This window comes from Mus caroli, unplaced genomic scaffold, assembly GCF_978045245.1.
Source record: "Mus caroli unplaced genomic scaffold, Mus_caroli_1 scaffold_1, whole genome shotgun sequence".
NCBI classification, from domain to species: domain Eukaryota; kingdom Metazoa; phylum Chordata; class Mammalia; order Rodentia; family Muridae; genus Mus; species Mus caroli.
The window spans coordinates 130,981,388-131,000,237 of record NW_028227256.1 but is presented as its reverse complement, the minus strand read 5'-3'; the positions used below and the strand labels follow the sequence as shown (position 1 = coordinate 131,000,237).

The window sequence follows — 18,850 nt, the reverse complement described above, 5'->3', positions numbered from 1 at the left end:
CTCATGTATATACCAATCTCCTTGGTGTTGGTGTTATAGGCATGACCTACCATGCCTGATTTATCTGATAATGGTGATGAAACCCAGGGCCTGTGGGTGCTAGGCACACACTCTACCATCTGAGGGACACCCCAGTCTGCACAGTAATTCTCCTAATCTGTATGGTACTAAGTTGTATTAGAGATGAGAGGTTAGGAACTGAGTTATGCTCATTCGCTGACCACACCCGTCTCACTGCTGGTATGATTCCGATTTGTGTCTCAGTAGAAGCTGAGTCCTCACAAACCTCGAGCCTCCGGAGTTGTGTGCAAACAGTCGAGACAACACAGTTAACTCTTTGAATGCCAAGCGTTGTCTGTACTTTCTTTTATTATCACCATAGTCTTTGCATCAAGATACATAGCAGTGATAGCAGGTTTCTTTTTAAAGCTTAGTATTAAATATTAAATATCTTCCCCATTTTAATTTTACATTACTCTGCCAAGAAAAAAAAAAGGATTTAAACTCAAGTTACTTGAAGCCTGGACGTACTTCCATGATTAGCCGGGCTACATCAGGCGTGGCTTTGTTTGTCCTAGAAAGATGAGACAAGGTTATAATTGTTTCTGAAAAGTGTGCTACAAAAATGGATGGCCCGTTATCAGCCAGGTTACAAAGTAAGGACAGGGGTAAGGGGGGGATATTTTCTTCAAGAAAAAACGAAACATAATTTCTGAAGAATCCCAGTTCATAATTTTTTTCCCCAAAATGGCTGGAGGAATGGGTAAAATCTCAACATGAGCTCCCACGTCCTATCTGTGAAGGAGCAGCAGTTGCCTTGCCGAGGTGACTGCCAGGAATGCACATGGGAAGTGTACTGCCCGGACGGAGGCTGGGACAGTGAGCTGACGTGTCACTGGTACTGACTTCTCTAAGAGGTTTCTTCTAGAAACAGCAACTCAGACTCTTCCTCATACTTCAGCAAAGAAGTTCTTTTTAAAAGCACTTGGGAAGTCCCTCCTCCACCCCTCAGGTGGGGAGGCTCAGAGAAGGGAGTCGTCGGTACAGCCACCTTCTAGGCCATAACGGAATTCCTGAAGGTTGGACACGCCATAGAAGTGGACGAAAGCTGCTGCCACCACCAGGACGTGGAAAATCTGATGAGACTGGAACTGTGGGAACAAATAGAGACGGAGGAGTTGGAGGAAACATTTGCCTCTTCTGGTTTCTCCATAAAAACTGCTTACATCACTTAAAAGTGGTACTTGTTCTAGAGCATTGTAAGAAACTCTGACACCAGGGCTGATCTTGCCCATCCTCTTCCTTCAGACACAATGTACACTTAAATACTTCATGACCCAAATCTCTCACCACCTACTCAGAGCTCTGACCCGGGCCAGTCACTCACCATCACAGGCCCCGCTAAGAGTCATTTCTTACCCATATGTCAAATTTTCCAGGAAAGAAGCGCTCAGGAATCCGAGCAGCATAAAGGCCGGCGCCGGTGATGTACATCACAGCCATGAGGAAGAACCAGCCCATCTGGCCGACTGTGGTGGCCTTGACAAAGCCCTCAGCGATAGTAAAGTGCATGGTGGGTACAACACCACTCAAGCCGAGTCCCAGGAACACTCCTGAACAGAACAGACATGACTGTCAACAGGAAGTAGCTACATGAAAGCACTGCTGTGGATCTGGAACTGATGCATTTATAAAAAGCAACTGTTTTCTCATGAACTATACATGTTTAAAAATATTTAGGACCTCTTTTGACCTCTGTGGGCACCTGAACAATATGACAGACAGATTCACACATAATACAGATAAAATAAATGAAACAGGGAGCTAGCATAGTGGTGTACTCCTCTAATCCCAGAACTCAGGCGGCAGAGGAAGGTGGCTCTCACTTAGTTCCAGGCCAGCCTGGTCTACACATACTGAGTTCTGGGTCAGCCAGTACGAAGACTCTTTCTTGAAACATAACAAAATGTGAAAAAAAGCACAGAGAGACAACAAGCACACCAAAAATAAATAGATAAATATCTTTAAAAAAATTTTTTTTTTAAAAATCATCTGATGGCCAACTTGGTATAGACCCAAGCCAAGACCTAGCGTGGCTCCAAAGCCAGAAGAGTAGATTCCCATTAAGATCATAGAAAGGGATGAAGAGATAGCTTGGTGCTGTGGTGTTTGCCGCTCTTCCAGAGACTTCCCAGCACCCAGGCTGGACAAAGTTCCATCTCCGAGGAACTACTGACAGCTGATGGACACTGGGAAAGTGAGTCATCTTTCTTTGAGGGGTGTGGCCACTGGGAGGCTGCCGTGCTACAGTGATGGCTCCACACCCTGTGTACATGAGCAGCACGAGGTTGGAAGGGGTCAGGCAGGGAAGGCCGATGGAGGAGGGAATACATAGAACCAAAGTACACAGTATACAAGTACAAAATTCTTAATCAAATCACAAAAGACTGAAGTAACCACAAGTCTGATCACCCGAACAGATAGAAGTCTACACTGAGAAGAGCAGCTGCCTGGAGCAGCAGGGACACATGAATATGTAACAAAGGACTGAGTTCTTTTTTTTTTTTTTTTTAAAGATTTATTTATTTATTATATGTAAGTACACTGTAGCTGTCTTCAGACACTCCAGAAGAGGGCGCCAGATCTTGTTACGGATGGTTGTGAGCCACCATGTGGTTGCTGGGATTTGAACTCTGGACCTTCGGAAGAGCAGTCGGGTGCTCTTACCCACTGAGCCATCTCACCAGCCCAGGACTGAGTTCTTGTTCCCACCCTGTACTGAACTGGGGCAGAGACTGTCTGCTCTACTTTGCAGCAAAAAGCAGATTGCTGAGTTCAAGGCCAGCCTGGTCTACAGAATGAGTTCCAGGACAGCCAGGGCTACACAGAGAAACCCTGTCTTAAAAAACAAAAAAACAACAACAACAAAAACACAAAAAAACCAAACAAGCCAAAAAAAGAAGGGTGGCTCAGCAGTTAGAAGCACTGGCTGCTCTTGATATGACCTGGGTTCTAGTCCCAGTACCCACATGGCAGCTCACAGCTATCTATATTCCAGGGGGTCCAATATCCTCTTCTGGCCTCCGCAGGCACCAGGCATGCAAGTAGTGCATAGATGTATGTGTGGGCAAAGCACCCACAAACACATACATATAAAATAGAAAAAGAGCTATCTGAAAGCTCGTGGTAATTGGCGGCATTGCTCCATTTACTAAGAACTTGAGACTCGAGGTGAATCAACATGTAGGAAGATAAATGCTTGCTAGTATATCAGTTGCTACTAATCGTTATGCACAAAAGTACTGTACTCATCAAACCAGATATTCCACTCCTGGTAAAATGCGCCAGGGTGTGTAGTTTTTTTATTTATGTTTGTTTTGGGGTGGAGTCTTGATCTGTACATCTCCCTCGCTGCCTTGGAACACACGCAATCTTCCTGCTTCTTCCTCCCAAGCACTGGGGTAAGGATCATTACACCTGGCTTGGGAATGCCAAGTCTTAATCCCTTGTCTTAGTGCTTAGCATTCAGTCACAAGAACAACTATGCTTGCTATATTTTCACAGCATCAAAGCACAGACATGCTTGAAGCTAAGTGACTAACTGTATTATGACCTGACCCATTAGCATTGAAATACCAAGGGAAAACAGCTTTGAAAATTTGCGCCACTTTTCGAGTTTTAGACATAAATCAGTTTGTGTGGATTCTGTGAACTAAAACTTAGGGTTGAGCTGACTCAGCGCACGGTGCAATTCCCCTGAGCTCTACAACACTGTCTTCCTCCCCACTCAGCCCCCTCCCTTTTCTTCTCCCCACTCTGGTATTAGGGACTGAACCCCAAGTCTTGCACATACTGAGCAAGAGGCAAACACCCTCCTTGTAACTGTTAAGTCCAGCCCTTTTATCATTGCTTTGAGACAAGGTCACCTGGCTGGCCTTGAACTTGATCCAGCCACACCAACCTCCTGAGTACTTGGAATTAAAGCAGAGGTTCTCAACCTGTGGGTCTAGACCCCTTGGAAGGTTGAACCACCTTTTCACAGGGGTCTCCTAAGACCACCAGAAATCACAGATATTTACATTACTCTTCATAACAGCAGCAAAATTACAGCTATGAAGCAGTAATGAAAAATAGCATTACGGCTGGGAGTTAGCACAGCCTGAGGAAATGCATTAAGGGGTCACGGCACTAGAAAGGCCGAGAACCTCGGCATTAGAGGCATGGAACGCCACTCACCTGCTCTTGTCTGCCGGTGCTTGGGAGTGGCAAACCGGTCCCACTGTGCCACAATGATGGCAGAGATGCCCAGGACACAGACGATGGAGAGGTAGATGAGCCGCGGCTGTGGGGAGCAGTAGAAGGAGTAATAGAGCCAGGGAACGAAGCTCCCCATAATCAGTAGAGCAATCCCTGAATAGTCCAGTCTAGAAGTAAGCCACAAAGATCAAACACGTGAGCATGAGAAAAGAATGCCTGTGGCTCATGACCCAGTTAACTGTCTCTCACCTGCACCCATACCTGACTATCTCCAGCCTCAACATTCCCTATACTCTATCCTATACCCAAACTCCTCAAAGTCGAGAACATTTTGCTTTTCAGTAAAAAATTCTCTAAGAGCTGGGTGGTGATGGCTCATGTCACGAATCATAGCACTAGGGAGGGAGAGGCAGGTGGAGCTCCAGGAGTTCCAAGCCAGCCTGGTCTGAGGAAGGAGTTCCAAGTTCCCCCTACCCCCAGCCCCCTTGAAAAAAAATCTCTAAGAAGGCCAGGTGTGTGGTGCATACCTGTAATCCTAGCATTGGATAGTGGAGGCAAAAGGTGGGGATGTTCAAGGCTGCAGAGCAAACTCAAGTCCAGCCTGGGCTGTATCAGACACTTTCAGAATAGAACACTCAGTTATTCTCTGGTTATTTCCCCAATCTGATGGAGTTCTAAAGCTAAAACCCTTGGATTAGGAGCATCATAGGGATGCTTGTTTGTTTGTGAGACAAGGTCCTGCAAAAAGGCCTTATACTCATTAGGTAAACTGGTCTCCAGTTTTAGTTCCTTCTCCTGCCTCTGCCTCCTGAGTGCTAGAATTACAGTCATGTGCCACTGCATTCAGCTTAACAAGTACTTCTGTTCCTGTTCTTATTGACTTTTTCCTTTAAATTATTTATTTGTGTGTTCACTATCACCTGAGTATTCATAGTTGGTTCCTGCTTTCTACCATGTGGGTCCCAGGATTGGACCTGGGTCATTAGGAGTGGTGGCAAGCGCTTTTATTCACAGAATCACCGAACCAACTCTCCTGTTTTGAAGGGAGCCTTGCTTTCTATCCCCAGATGACCCTGAAATCCACTATGTGACCTGGGCTAGCCTGAAAGTCACAACAGTTTTCCTGCCATAGCCTACTGAGGCTGAGATTACAAATGTGTGCTACTGGACAAAAATAGCTACTGGCTATTTTCTTCTTTATGATTTTAGACAAGGTCTTGCTATATTGTTCAGCCTTGCCTCAAATTTCTGAGCTCAAGTGGTCCTCCTGCCTCAGCCTACAGAGTAGCTTAGAATACAGGTGTACCCCACCCTCCTTGAACTTTAGGGTTTTTTTTTTTTAAAAGATTTTTATTATTTTTATTTATATGAGTATACTGTTACTGTTTTCAGACACACCAGAAGAGGGCATCAGATTCCATTACAGATGGTTGTGAGCCACCATGTAGTTGCTGGGAATTAGACTCAGGACCTCTGGAAGAGCAGCCAGTGCTCTTAACCACTGGGCCATCTCTTCTGACCTAAAAATTTAATTTGAACTTTGTTTTTTTTTTAATTTTATTTATTTCTCACCCTCCTTGAAACTGATGTGCAAAATAACACACATGCACTCTCTGGAGTTACTGGGGAAATAAAGCAATCTACCACTATCGCTAAGAAAGCAGCAGCAACCACTACCCAAGTAAACAGCCCCGTGCGGAGTGAGGGCCATGGACTGTGCCTGGCAGATAGATGGCTGACACTTCTAGCACCGTCTGGCCAACCAGATAAGCCTTGCGTGGGGTCAGAGCACTGTCAGTCTGAAGCACAGACTGCTTGCCACACACCACTTGGCCCCAGTCAATAAAGATAAGCTAGTATTAGGTACATGGTGTTGGAAGCAATCCATCAGCACCTCAAGTTTCACAAAAGACACTGCTGTTTCAGTAGAGAGCATATCCCAGAATTGGTTTCCATCTGTTGAGGAGGTCATGGGAAGCTTATCATGACGTTTTAGTTTCTAGAAGAAAAACTTTGTCATTTTGCTCTAACAACAGAAGAGAAAACTTCACTTCCCCAGGCACAACAGGGATCCATTAAGAATTCCAGCAGCTCCAAGTGCCTGCTCAGCCCTGGGACAAGATGTGACAATAACACACATGGTCTCTTGCTATGGCTGGCCTTTCAACTTACTTGGAAAAAGTCCGAGAGACCTTCTCTGAGTGACAGTAGACAGTGTGGAAGAGCCAGGAGAAACTGAGGCAGAGCACCGCGCCCAGGAAGAACATCCCGAAGACCACCTTCTCCTGCAGGGGAGCCATGAAGTACATATTTGGTCTCAGCATCGTCAAGATTCCCAGAAAGAGAAATAGCACAAAACCTGCACGAGACAAAAGGGAAAACCACCCGTGAGGAAATGTGCACTACACACACGGAGGCAGCCACTATTTCTATCAGTAAACAGGGGAATTAGCTATGAGAACTGCCATCAGCCAGCCAGCCAAACCAAGACAGACACTTTTATCTTATTATCTCTTAAATAATTTACTTATTTTTATTTTATGTGTATCAGTGTTTTGTCTGCATGTGTGTCTGTGTGAGGATGTGTGAATACCACGTGCGTGCCAGGAACTGACCTAGAGCCTCTGGAAGAACCACCAGTCTTCAACCACTGAGCTGACTCTCCAACCCCGACATTTTTATTTTGGGACAGGGTTTCATGTACTCCTGGCTGGCCTCCAACCCCTGTGTACCTAGGGTAACCCTGAACTTCTCACCTCCCTGCCTCCACCTCCTGAATACTGGGATTGCAGGCATGTGCCACCATGCCCAGTCTACTCAGTGCTAGGAGTCAAAGCCAGGGCTTCTTGGAGCTAGGCAAGCACAAACTCTCAGGCCACAAAAGTATTAGTCTGTGAATGGTGGCAGTTTGTTTTTAGAGTGGCAAGTTAGGAATCAGGAGTTCCCACTACACAGATGTTCCAGCAGGAAGCCAAAGCCAACATGCAGTGCCATTCCCTCATGTTCTGGGTCTTCTGTCTTGTGGTAAAGACCAGCAATCAACTGTCAAGTAAGGCGAACGATAACCTAAAAGGCCAGACTCCTGATATCAACTATTCAGAGAAATTTTATTCTCTCCCCATGGACAAATTCCTTGGCAAGTAAGATTGGAATTCCTTTTTTGTTTATTTCTTTGGTTAGCCTGGAACTCCTATGTAAACCAGGTTGGCCTTGAACTCACAGAGATCGAAGTGCCAGAATTAAAGGAGTGCATCACCACCAACAACCCATGACTAGAATGGTGCCCAGTGGTACAGCACTCATCACTACAAACTGTTTTTTTTTCCTCATCCAAATCACTCACCAAGCAGATGCGTCCAGATGTTGCCAGTCTCTGTGTGGATGCGGAAGATGCTCTTGAAGCAAGCCCGAAAGGAGGGCATAGGTGGTCTGTGGCCATGTAGCAGGTAGTCATTGTCTTTCAGCCAGTCAGGAAGCACATCATACGGGATGACTCTCCAACGTCCCTCCCAGACCTACAACACACACGACGCCTTTAGACGCCTGTAGTGAAAAGGAGCTATCCTGGGCAAACCGCACTGAAGAGAACCTGCTTAGGAGGTGGTCACTCAGGCTTCAGGTGGTCCCAAGTCCCAGGGGAATAAGGCTGGCCTTGGAGATACCCAGCAGGACACTGGCTGGTATGTTGGCCACTTTATAAGGAACCTCCTTTATGCTCCTTGAATTTTCAAAATTAATATACTGAGAGAAGACAAAGAAATCCTACACATGTTTTTTACAAACACAAATCTCTCCTGATGTGTTCCTGGAGTCTTCTGGCTCCTGCTCTTCTCTCTCCCTGTTTACTCCTCTGAAGTCCTTACTGTGCTAATTCTGTATCTTTGTAAAGCAGGAATTCGTTCTTCTTCATCTTAAAAGTTATATTTATTTATTTTATATGTGTATGTGTGGGCATACAAGCGCAACAGTGTACCTGTGAAAATCAGAAAATTCCCACAACTTGTGAGAATTACTCTCTTTTCCTACCACGAGGATCAAGGAATTGACCTTAGGTCATCAAGCAAGTGGTCTTCAACTCCAGGTAGGCTTGCCAGTTAGAGACACCCCAGAGACCTCGGCTCCACCCTGCCCCGCCCCTTCCCGGCTCTAGGCTACACCTTATACACGAACTCCTCCATCTTCTCCATGGCATGGTGGGCTTGCAGAGGAAGCGTCAGGACCCGCACCTCCTCCTCCTCTTCCTGAGGCACCGGGCATGCTTGTTCTTCCTCAGCCTAAGGGAACACAAGCAACAGTCTAGACATCAACTCCTAAACTGCACGTTTCTGGGGAGATCCAGACTCACAGCATCCCACGCAGCCTCCACCCCCACAGCATGATACTGAGTTGGCCACAGTCGTCTGAGATTCGAACTTTATCTACACTGGGTGAAAGTTTGGTTTGGCACACAGGACGCAGACTGAGACTATCACTGGAAGAACACAGGCTTAGTGCACCAAGCCTAGACAATTTTTTAAACTTCAATTTCTTACTTATTTAAACTTTATTATGGGTATATGCTGCCTTAGTAGTTATGTGCCTGTTCTCTTAAGACATTTTTTACAGTTTTAGTGTGTGTGCGCGCGCGTGCACTCGCACACGTGCACTCATCAGGACAGCTTGAGGAAATTGGCTCTCTCTTTCTACTTTGTAGGTTCCAGGGAACCTCAGCTCATCAGGCTGGACACCAGCACCTTTACTCACTGGGCCCTCTTGCCTGAGAGACCTCCATTTGCCACAGTGGAAGGGATTTTTGTCTATTACCTTAATTCAGGTCTATTTAGTGATTATTTTACTGCACTTCTTCTGCTGGACACTAAGTTTACAAAAGTACTGGGTGCTCTTTTGGGAAATTAACTCCCAAAGCTCAGAGACAAAAATAAAGACACCTAAAACAAGCACAATAAAGACGCATACAGAACGATTCCCAGGGTACTATGGGTAATTTAGAAGTGAGGGGAGATCTTAAACTGAGACTGAAGAGGCTCAGCAGGGCAATGGTCAAGGGAGCAACTCTGGGAAAGAGTTTACCTTGGCTGGGCTGCTGGCTGCCCGCTTGCCCTTCTCCTCCAGCAGGGGCCCCAGCTCAGCCAGCTCCACTGTGTCAGCTTCTCTGTTACCAGAAGGAGCCCCATTGCCTTGTGCCCCGGCAGAGCCTTTGTGGGAAGACATCTGGCTGGTACCTCAGTGCCTTGCAGCTTCAGCTTGAAGAAAGGTTGGGGTCTCTCAGCCCCAGAGGGCAGAGATCTTCCTGTGATGGTGGACACTGCAGATACAAACATGACAACACCGAAATCATTTCTGTAATGCTACACTGAATATGACATAGCTAATCAGCGTACCCTGCCTCTAACTGTAGAGGCCAGCTCATTGTTTAAATAAAATCCACTGTCTTCACCGGGCAGTGGTGGCGCACGCCTTTAATCCCAGCACTCAGGAGGCAGAAGGAGGATTTCTGAGCTCAAGGCCAGCCTGGTCTACAGAATGAGTTCCAGGACAGACAGGGCTACACAGAGAAACTCTGTCTCAATAAATAAATAAATAAATAAATAAATAAATCTGTCTCCTTTAGAATATTATGCCCTTTATCAGAAACTCTCCAATCTCACCTATATACGCATATAAAATCTCATATACACATATATAATCATATATACATATGTGTTTGTATATATATATATTCTCATATATATGATCACATTACATATAAATTAAAAAAAGATAACACCTAGTTCTCTGCCTTCACAGGTTCTACTGCTATTGTACTAACTGTCAACATCACTGGATGGGCACATCTGAACCCACTCGTGAGAAGGGCAATGCCCACCACTCCTCAAACCCAGTCCCCCCATGAAAGGCCTAGTCGCACAATTGACATCAAAACACCAAGACCAGCTGTAGGCTATGCTCTCAAGTCTGGCTGTTTCATTTCAGTACACAAATAAATCTATTTTCTTTGTGGGGCGGGAAAGGGGGGGGGTTTGAGACCATCTCACTATGTAGCTCTAGTTGGCCTAAAACTTAATATGTAGATGAGCCTGGTTTCAAACTCAAGAAATACACCTGCCTCTGCCTCCCCAGTGCTGACATCAAAGGTGCGCACCACCATGCCTACCTTTTTTCTTTAAGTGAAGTCCACATCTGGCTACAATATTGAAAGAGCATACAGGCTTAGGAATGGATTAAGTGTCAACTGCACTCATTCGGCCTTTATCTAGATAGACGTGAGAAGCACATCTTGCATGGGAAAAGGCTGGGTATGCCCACTGGTTGTTTCCTCTGCAAATCTACTCATTTTCAGGGTAACAGCCTGGGCTCAAGGCTCTAATAAGAAGCCTTCATCACACTCCTCACAGCAAGCAATGATCTACCCGGAAGCAGGAAGTTTAAAAGGCAAGGAGGCTCCCCAAGTCCGCCCTTTGCCACACACACACACACACACACACACACACACACACACACACACCTAAATCACCGGCTCTGCAAGAGCGCGTCCCAACCACCACAGCCCATAAATCTAAGCCCCACTCACAATATTTTTTATAAACTAGATACAGCCATACACGATCCTTAAGGAAGAATCAGAATTCAGACTCCCAGCACATTCTCAAACATTGTAGGATTTTCTGCACTGGCCTTTTTAATGTAATATTTTCAAATTAGGCTTCAGAGAGGTATAAAGCAAAGCAAAGTTTCCTAAGACTTCTATGTGGTATTTCCAAGTCTTCCTCCTTTCAGAGGCAGGGCTTTGTTACTCATAGCAACACCCCTAGCCAGAAGAATACCACAGGGCAACCCAGAGACAGCACCGTGGGTTATATGATGAGAGAGACATTTAAACTTGGGAGACTGCCTCCTTCATGGTGGGAAGTAAACATGACTATTCCCTGGAGACACTGCTTCACCCATGGCAGCTCACTATGTAAACAAACATCTTTGGCATCTGGGCTAGTTTTTACCCAAGAGTAATCTCAATTCCCTCTCAGGGATTATAATTAGGTATATGTAGGTTATGGCTAATCTTAGGGATCAGTGACTGGATTAAGGGGCATCCAGATAGTTGGTAAAGCATTCTCGGGGGTGTGGGGTTTCAGGAAGAGGCTGGCATTTGATTTAGTGACCCGAGAGAGGAGGATATGCTCTCACCCATGAGTGAGCATTATCTAACTGGCTACCCCACAGGTAGAATGAAACAGAAGAAGAGGGAACTTTGAGGGTGTGGTGGTAATGCACCTTTATTTAATCCAGCACTCAGGAGGCAGAGGCAGGTGGATCTTGGTGAGTTCAAGACCAGCCTAGTTTACATAGGAAGTTCTGGGCCAGCCAGAGCTACACAGTGATACCCTGCCTCAAACAAACAAATGATAAAATCCTCTTGTAGCTGTTCAGAACTCTAGGATCTCTGGCCTTTGGACTCTAAGGTAAGCACCTTTCAGCCCTCAGTTGGTAATTACGCCAATGACTTCCCTAGTTCTCTAGCTTGTAGATGGTCCATTTTGGGAGTTAATCTCCACATTCTTGTGGTTAATTCCCTGAACAAATGCTCATACCTATCTGCCTGCTGCCTGCCTGCCTGCCTGCCTTCTGTTGGCTCTGGAGATGCCTGACTAATATCTTAATCTGCCCTGAGGTGAAAGCAATCCTCATACAAGCCATGCATCATCCTCTGCTTCATATGCATACACACACACACACACACACACACACACACACAGCTCAAAGAGTCAAATCTAGCCTCCAGAGAGACACAAACAATAACTCATTACCCAATATACCTTTATGTCAACACAGCCAGTTCCTCCTCCTTTTAGTGCACAAGACTGGGACAAGACATTTGCCAACACACACAGTCACAATCAACACTTGAGCTCAAGAAGAACAGGAAACTGGAGGCCCCTGGAAAGCCCAGCGGATAAGCAACTCATGTGAGAAGCAGTATTGGGAAATCTTAACAGCTGACCTCAAAACATCCTTCCTCAAAGGGAAGTCTTACTGAATAAACAGCTCCCAGAGATGAACTCAGAACACTGAGCAACAAACAAACAAGCAGACAAAGAGCTTTGGTCATCTTTGAAAAGTCTGAAAAGAAGGGAACGCTAAACCTCTAGTTACTAAAGCAGGCAACAGGAGAGAGACTACACACAGGCATTCGAGTTCTGGAGCACAATAGTACACGCATCCTAAACGATGCAGATCAAAAGTTTTGGTCTGAATCTGTATTTCAAAGTGACTGACTGGGCCACGTGCCAGCCAACAAGCACCATACCACTGGTCAAGGTTGGTGCCCTTTTCTTTCTACCATGGGGCTATCTCTTATCCTTTCCTCCAGAGTAAGCCAATTCATTCACTGAATACATAATGAATGCAGTTAGTTCTATAAGGTCCCGTGCAAAACAGAAGTTGAACAAGTTCTGTCCCTGTCTTTGTATAACTAGATGGGTAAGTTAACTTGTGACATGATCTCACTGCTCCAGCAAGGCAGTGTAGGAAGAGAACTCTAAGCAGAATGGTCACACATTTAATTCACCGGGTGCTGTTTACACATTCCACCAGAGGCACAAGGATAAGCACAAACTTCAGGTTGTACAATAAGAGTGCAAAGATCAGAAACAATCCAAGCGGGTATTTTTGCTTGTTTCTCTAATTGACCACGAAAAGTTGAGACAGGAAAGGAAGAGAGAAGGATCTGAGGTCTGGCAGAGGAAATAGCAGTAACACTCGGCCGGCCCTGAAACCATTGCTCCTATAGCGTGCACCACTCACCAACAGGAAATTGTAAGCATCTTAGGCTGTTAATTTAAATCAACACAAAGCCCTAAGGTGTGAGACTGATTCCAAGAGACTCTGGAATCCCACTCTGTGTCTGCCTCTAAATCCTTGTGCATTTTAGAGGAAACATCTTTCCTCTCAAATGGGCCACACCCAGCCCAGCAAATTATGACTGGGCCAAACTCAAGACGGTATGTTTGCTGGGATTTCTTCCACTCAAGCTAATAAACTTTTACCACGAAGCTTCCCAACTGGATAAATGTAAGCTGTTATAGACTAAAGCTGTGGAGAAGGAGAGGCATTTGTGTTCCTACAAATAAGATAATCCCGCACCAAACTTGGAGAAAAAGTTGAGTTTTAATCACCAGCCAATTAGCTGGAGAGTAGCCCTTGGAGATTCTGAAGATAATTTATTCTCTGAAGCAGTTTCCAAGTTTTCCAGGCTAGGACACATACTTTCCCTGGAGTCTAAGGCAGAGCTTCTAGATCTGATCTAAGGTTCCGGGCCTTTTAAGAGAGTGTGGGTGAGTTGGGGTCTATCTATGCAGCTTGGCTCTCATTATTCTACAGACCAGCCTAGCAGTCCGGACAAAGGTCCATCTTCTCCTCTACCCAGCCTGTTAGGGAGGTTGATTTCATCGCTCCATTGGGGAAAAATGAGTCAAGGCCCCACACTACTAATGGGAACTTTACTTGATGCCAAGTGTCACTGCCTCCGAATCTGAAGGGGAGACAGGTCACAATCTAACTTCCTTTGAGGCTCTCCTATCTCAACAGAAGAGAAGAGGTCTTTTTAATCTCTCAGGCAGGCAAACTTCCCTACAGCCAGAACCACAGAAAGGAGGAGAAGGAGGGATTTTTCATGTCATTACCTCAGTTCTTTTTGAGACAGGGTCTTGCTATGCTGTCCTGCCTGGATTGGGCATATTTTAAGTAATCTAAATTGGTCTAGAAACTCTGGCAATCATCCTCCTGCCTCAGTCTCCTGAATGCTGGGCTTATAGGTATGTCCCATGCCAGCTGCATTAAAAAAAAAAAAATCAAGCTCATTACAAATATTTGGTCAATATAGTTTGTACAGTATAGCACTCACAGTACACTGTGTACCCCCAAAGTCACTTTAAAATTCTTTATCCCCAAACCGACTTTAAACTGTATACCCCCACGGTCCCACTGAAGCACAAGGAAACTGGTAGGTACCTGCTTAAAATCCAAGCCCCTGGAACTGGTTTGACTAGACAGTATCTTCAAGATCTTTGCAATTCAATTTGCAGAGTTATAAAGTTTGCTACAAACTTTATAAACATTAGTCATTACCCCCATTTCTGAGTAGCAAAATGGGAAGAAGTTCAGCATGGTGAAAACTGTTTGATGAGCCGACTGGGGACAAAGGACCATTAAAGACAAAATGTAACAAGTTTGATGAATACCAGTGCCAAACAAGAGAAACTCCATGTTACTTAACACAGTGCCAAGCAAACGAGCAGGATAACCTAGCTGGGTGTGTCCGAGCTTCAGCCTGGCTTTCTTTCCTACAGAAACAGGGAGAATACAACTGCCTACAACAGAGTAAATTCTGTCCTTTAATCTGAGAGCATCTACTGAGTACTATACAATGCACAGTTCTGGCTATTGCTTCAGGGAGAAGGCAGAGTAAGGAGCTCGGACAGATTGGTGCTGCCCTTTAAGAAGGGTTGTTAAGCCAGGTGGCGGCCGGTGGTAGTAGTGGTACACACCTTTGATTCTAGCATTTGGAAGATGGAGGCAGGCAAATCTGAGCTCCAGACCAGCCTGATCTACAGAATTTCAGGACAGCTAGGCCTACAAAGAGAAATTCTGTCTAGAAAAAAAACTAAACAAAACAAATCAAAAAAAAAAAAAATCAAAAAAACAAAGCAGCAACCAAAAGGGGGTTGCTGAGGGCTGGCGCATTGGCCGAATGCCTGCTTTTCCAGAGGAGGACCTCGCTTTACTATCTAGCATTCACATCAGTTGAGTTTTGAGGGACCCAACCCAGCTTCTGTGAGCAACAGGCAGGCACATACAGCCCAAACAGTTGTACACATTTTAAAAATATCTTAAGGGTGTTTATTGAAAAATTCCTTTTCTTTCTCCTCCTTTTCCTCTTTTTGTTGTTGTTGTTTTGAGATAGGATTTCTCTTTGTGGCCCTGGCTGTCCCGGAACTCAATCTGTAGACCAGGCTGGCCTCAAACTCAGGGATCCACCTGTCTCTGCCCCCAAGTGCTGGGATTAAGGATTAGAAGTGCTCGTCCCTTCCACCTAGGGGATAATTTGTTTTCTGATAGCATCATTATGAAGCTAAGAGCAAACAGGTGCTGGGAGAACTGAGAAAAGCTTCACTTTAGTAGAGATGATCAAAACTTCGTAGATCTTAAGATTTGATAGGCATGGACATCTGAGGCAGGGCATTCCAGGGGTACAGTTGTGTAAACAGGGGTTTACATGGTAGCATGGTTACCCAGAGCAGCGAATAATGCACTTTCCATCAGGAAGCTTAAGAAAATGAGGTCACTCTGAAGTGACACAACTTAGCCTACCATTCAATTTAAGGTGCTGACCGCTCCCCTCCTCCTGCCGTGGCGGGGGGTGGGGCGGGGGGTGGGGGAGGCGCAGAGGGTATGAAATTAAGACTGCTTCCTAGGACTACCTTTCACACGGGTAAAGCCACTCATTTACTTCTTTCTCAGAAATCTTGTCGTTTCTGGGCTATTGTGAACACCCCAGTGGAGATTATCCTGAGGGAGTAGGCACAGTGTTTGAAGGCCCACACCAATGTTTAATACTTCACTGATAACACCAGCTTTTGAAGACTGACTTCTCAAGGACCTTTCACAAAAAAATGGACACAGAAACTACTTCTGTAATAAAGAAATGCAGTGGCTGCAGGCCGGGAACCCTGACATTGCAATCCACTTAGCGCCATCCTATCTGAGTTCCTGGCAGTGGACTGATGCTATAAACTCCCAGGAACTGCGACTGCACCATCACCGCCTGCCCTGCACTATCAAAAAAAAAAAAAAAAAAAAAAAAAAAAAAAAAAAAAAAAAGCAGTGAGCACATCCCAACATGGCTTTGGTTCTGCAAAGAACCACCTATTGCCATCTTCGTTTGATTTACCACACAACTGTAACTGCTGGGTTTTCTGGTCTGTCTGCTAAAGACCCGAGGGAAATAATCAGATTATTATTATAGCAGATCCCATGGTCTCTTAGTGCTCCGCTGACATCTGAAACTATGTAAACTGAAATTCGTCCAGCTTCTTCAACTACGAACCGCCAGAAACTGACGGCGAGCCACTTTATTTTCTTAAAAGCAAGTGCGAGACTCAAATTCTCAAACAAACCAGCATCCATTAACCCTAGATTTCTGAGATGAAATCTGGCCCTTCCCAACACTTCGGCATCTGTTTACATTCTAGTTGAGTAGTACCTTAGGCCTGTCGAGTCTCCATCAACTTCCCGACCGACCCTATCCAGGAGGGAGCCCCGTCACGTTTGACCTGAGGATCGCGGTGGTGGCCTTAGGGTTCCCGGCCACCCAGGGCCGGTGTTCCCGGACCCAACTCGCAGGCTCAACTCCGGGGGTCGCCAGCAGGGCTGGAACGCGGCCGTCTACCGCGCGGCTGCGGAGACAGCACTCGCGGACTGCCGGGCCCCGACGGCGGCGAGCAGCCCCCCGAACGGAGGCGGTGCGCGGTGGGAGGGGCCGGAAATGTTTACGGAGGACCTTTCGGAGGGCCGGGCGGTGAGCGGCGATCCAGGGGCGGGCCACTCCCGTGCTGTCCCCTCCAGAGCCTGCAGGACCCGCGCCCCGCCCACCCCCGGGACACTTACGGCCTGGCTGGCTGCCTCTGCTGGGGGCCGCGGGCCCGGGCGCTACATCCCGCGGCACTGGAGGCGGCCTGCGGCCGAGGGGCGCCCGATCCTCAGCGCCCTGCCCGCGCCGGAAGGGCCGCGCGACCGCACGGCGTCACCTCCGCAGCCGCGTCACCTTCCCGGCGCTACCTCACCCCTCCGATCCAGGCATTCCTGTGCGTGCCAATCATCAGGGCGCGCTCAGGCTCGCCCCGCCCCGCCCCTGATCTGACCAATCGCTAGCTCTGGCTGTCCCAGCTTGGCCCCACACTGGCGGACTGCAAAAGCCTCTTCTCCGGGCGTACGATGGGCGCGTGATGGGAAAGGGAGTAGGGAGCTGGGAGCTGGGAAGACAATCTTAGTTTCCCACCCCACGGCCTCGCTTTTCAGCTCCGAGACACTTTTTTTTTTTTTTCCTTCTCTCAGTACTGGAAATTGTACCTCTAGGCAAGCCACTATATCTCTAGTACAGAAACACTTTTTCCCCCCTTTTTCCAAGACACGGATTCTCCTTGTAAGCCTTGGCTGTCCCGAATTCGCCCTGTAGTGCCAGGATTAACGGTGTGCGCCAACAATGCCAACCCACACTTTTATTTTTGTTTGAAAAGGGTTTAATTGTGCAACCTAGGTGAGCCTTGTACTCGAGGCCATCCTGTCTCAGCCTTTCAAATGCTAGGATTACAAACGTGCGCTACCATACAGCTCCGAAACTATTTCTATATCCAATTTCCAAATTCCTCCCTATCTTCTTCTGGTATGCTATGTATGGAACGACTACCATGAATCTATTCACTCAACTGATTTAACTTTTGGTTCCTGTTATTTATCAGAAAGGGACAATTTTCTGTGCCAGTCCATTTTCCCATGTGACCCAGAGGGCACATCTTAGAAGACACACAATATGGTATTTTGGGAGTGTTCATTTTCTTATACTCCAAAGAACGATGCTCAGTTGTTACTGCTCTAAATGCAAGGGAAGGTGACCAAATGCTAGATGGATGCCCCAGGAGAGTGAAGTCAACTTTGTTCTGGTTAAAAGCATAGACTCTGGGTTCTTGTAGATCCAGTTTCCTTCCCCAGCCAGCCAATCTTTACACATTACTGAGTCCTTCCAAATCATTACTTAACCTTGAAAATGAAGGGAAATAGTGCTACTTTCAGGTCTGTCAGGACTAAGGACATTTCACAGCAGTGTCTGCATGATGCCTGGCAAATGGTTAGAGTTTCATAACAACTAGCTATTGTTAATCTATTACCTGGGGCTGGAGAGATGGCTCAGCAGTTAAGAACACCCACTGTTCTTCCAGAGGTCCAGAGTTCAATTCCCAGCCACCACATGGTGGCTCATAACCATCTTAATTGGATCTAATGCCCTCTTCTGGTGTGTCTGAAGACAGCAATGGTATACTCATATACATAAAAAACAGTTAACTAGAAACCTATATTTTAATAATAATAAATTACCTGCTGTACAAAACAAAATCTGGAAACTCTTTTTTTTTTGGTTTTTCGAGACAGGGTTTCTCTGTGTAGCCCTGGCTGTCCTGGAACTCACTCTGTAGACCAGGCTGGCCTCGAACTCAGAAATCTGCCTGCCTCTGCCTCCCAAGTGCTAGGATTAAAGGTGTGTGCCACCACGCCCGGCTGCTCCCCCTTTAAGTGTTATTTAAATTATTTTAGTTTTTTAAAATCTTTGGTTTTTTCAAGATAGTTTCTGTGGGTAGAGCTTGCAGGCTCGGCTGCCCTCACACTAATGGAGATCTGCCAGGGGTGCCCCACCACCGCCCACAGCATGGCCCTTTGCAAGCTGGCTTTAAGCTTCTTCCATCTTTGTTTGGTATTTTGGACCTTAGTAAATTTCTCCTACTTCTCATTCCTCTGGCTTTTGCATCCTGATCCTTCTGTGAAC

The 18,850-nt window shown here is 46.2% G+C and overlaps 1 protein-coding gene across 2 annotated transcripts; it reads right to left on the bottom strand.

The window, feature by feature from the left end:
• Nucleotides 1-336: 336 nt before the first annotated feature.
• Adipor1 (adiponectin receptor 1) lies at nt 337-17,104 on the bottom strand. 2 transcript variants are annotated; one of them, XM_085841293.1, is made up of 8 exons: nt 16,921-17,104; nt 9,328-9,562; nt 8,415-8,531; nt 7,601-7,772; nt 6,430-6,616; nt 4,237-4,424; nt 1,420-1,613; nt 337-1,151 (listed from the first exon to the last, which is right to left on the bottom strand). In XM_085841293.1, the coding sequence occupies exons 2-8, from the start codon at nt 9,466-9,468 to the stop codon at nt 1,023-1,025; spliced, it is 1,128 nt and encodes a 375-aa protein (XP_085697419.1). In that variant the 5' UTR covers nt 9,469-9,562; nt 16,921-17,104; the 3' UTR covers nt 337-1,022. The 2 variants fall into 2 exon arrangements, with proteins under 2 accessions (XP_085697419.1, XP_085697424.1); XM_085841298.1 differs by lacking the exon at nt 16,921-17,104 and adding an exon at nt 16,517-16,861.
• Nucleotides 17,105-18,850: the final 1,746 nt, after the last annotated feature.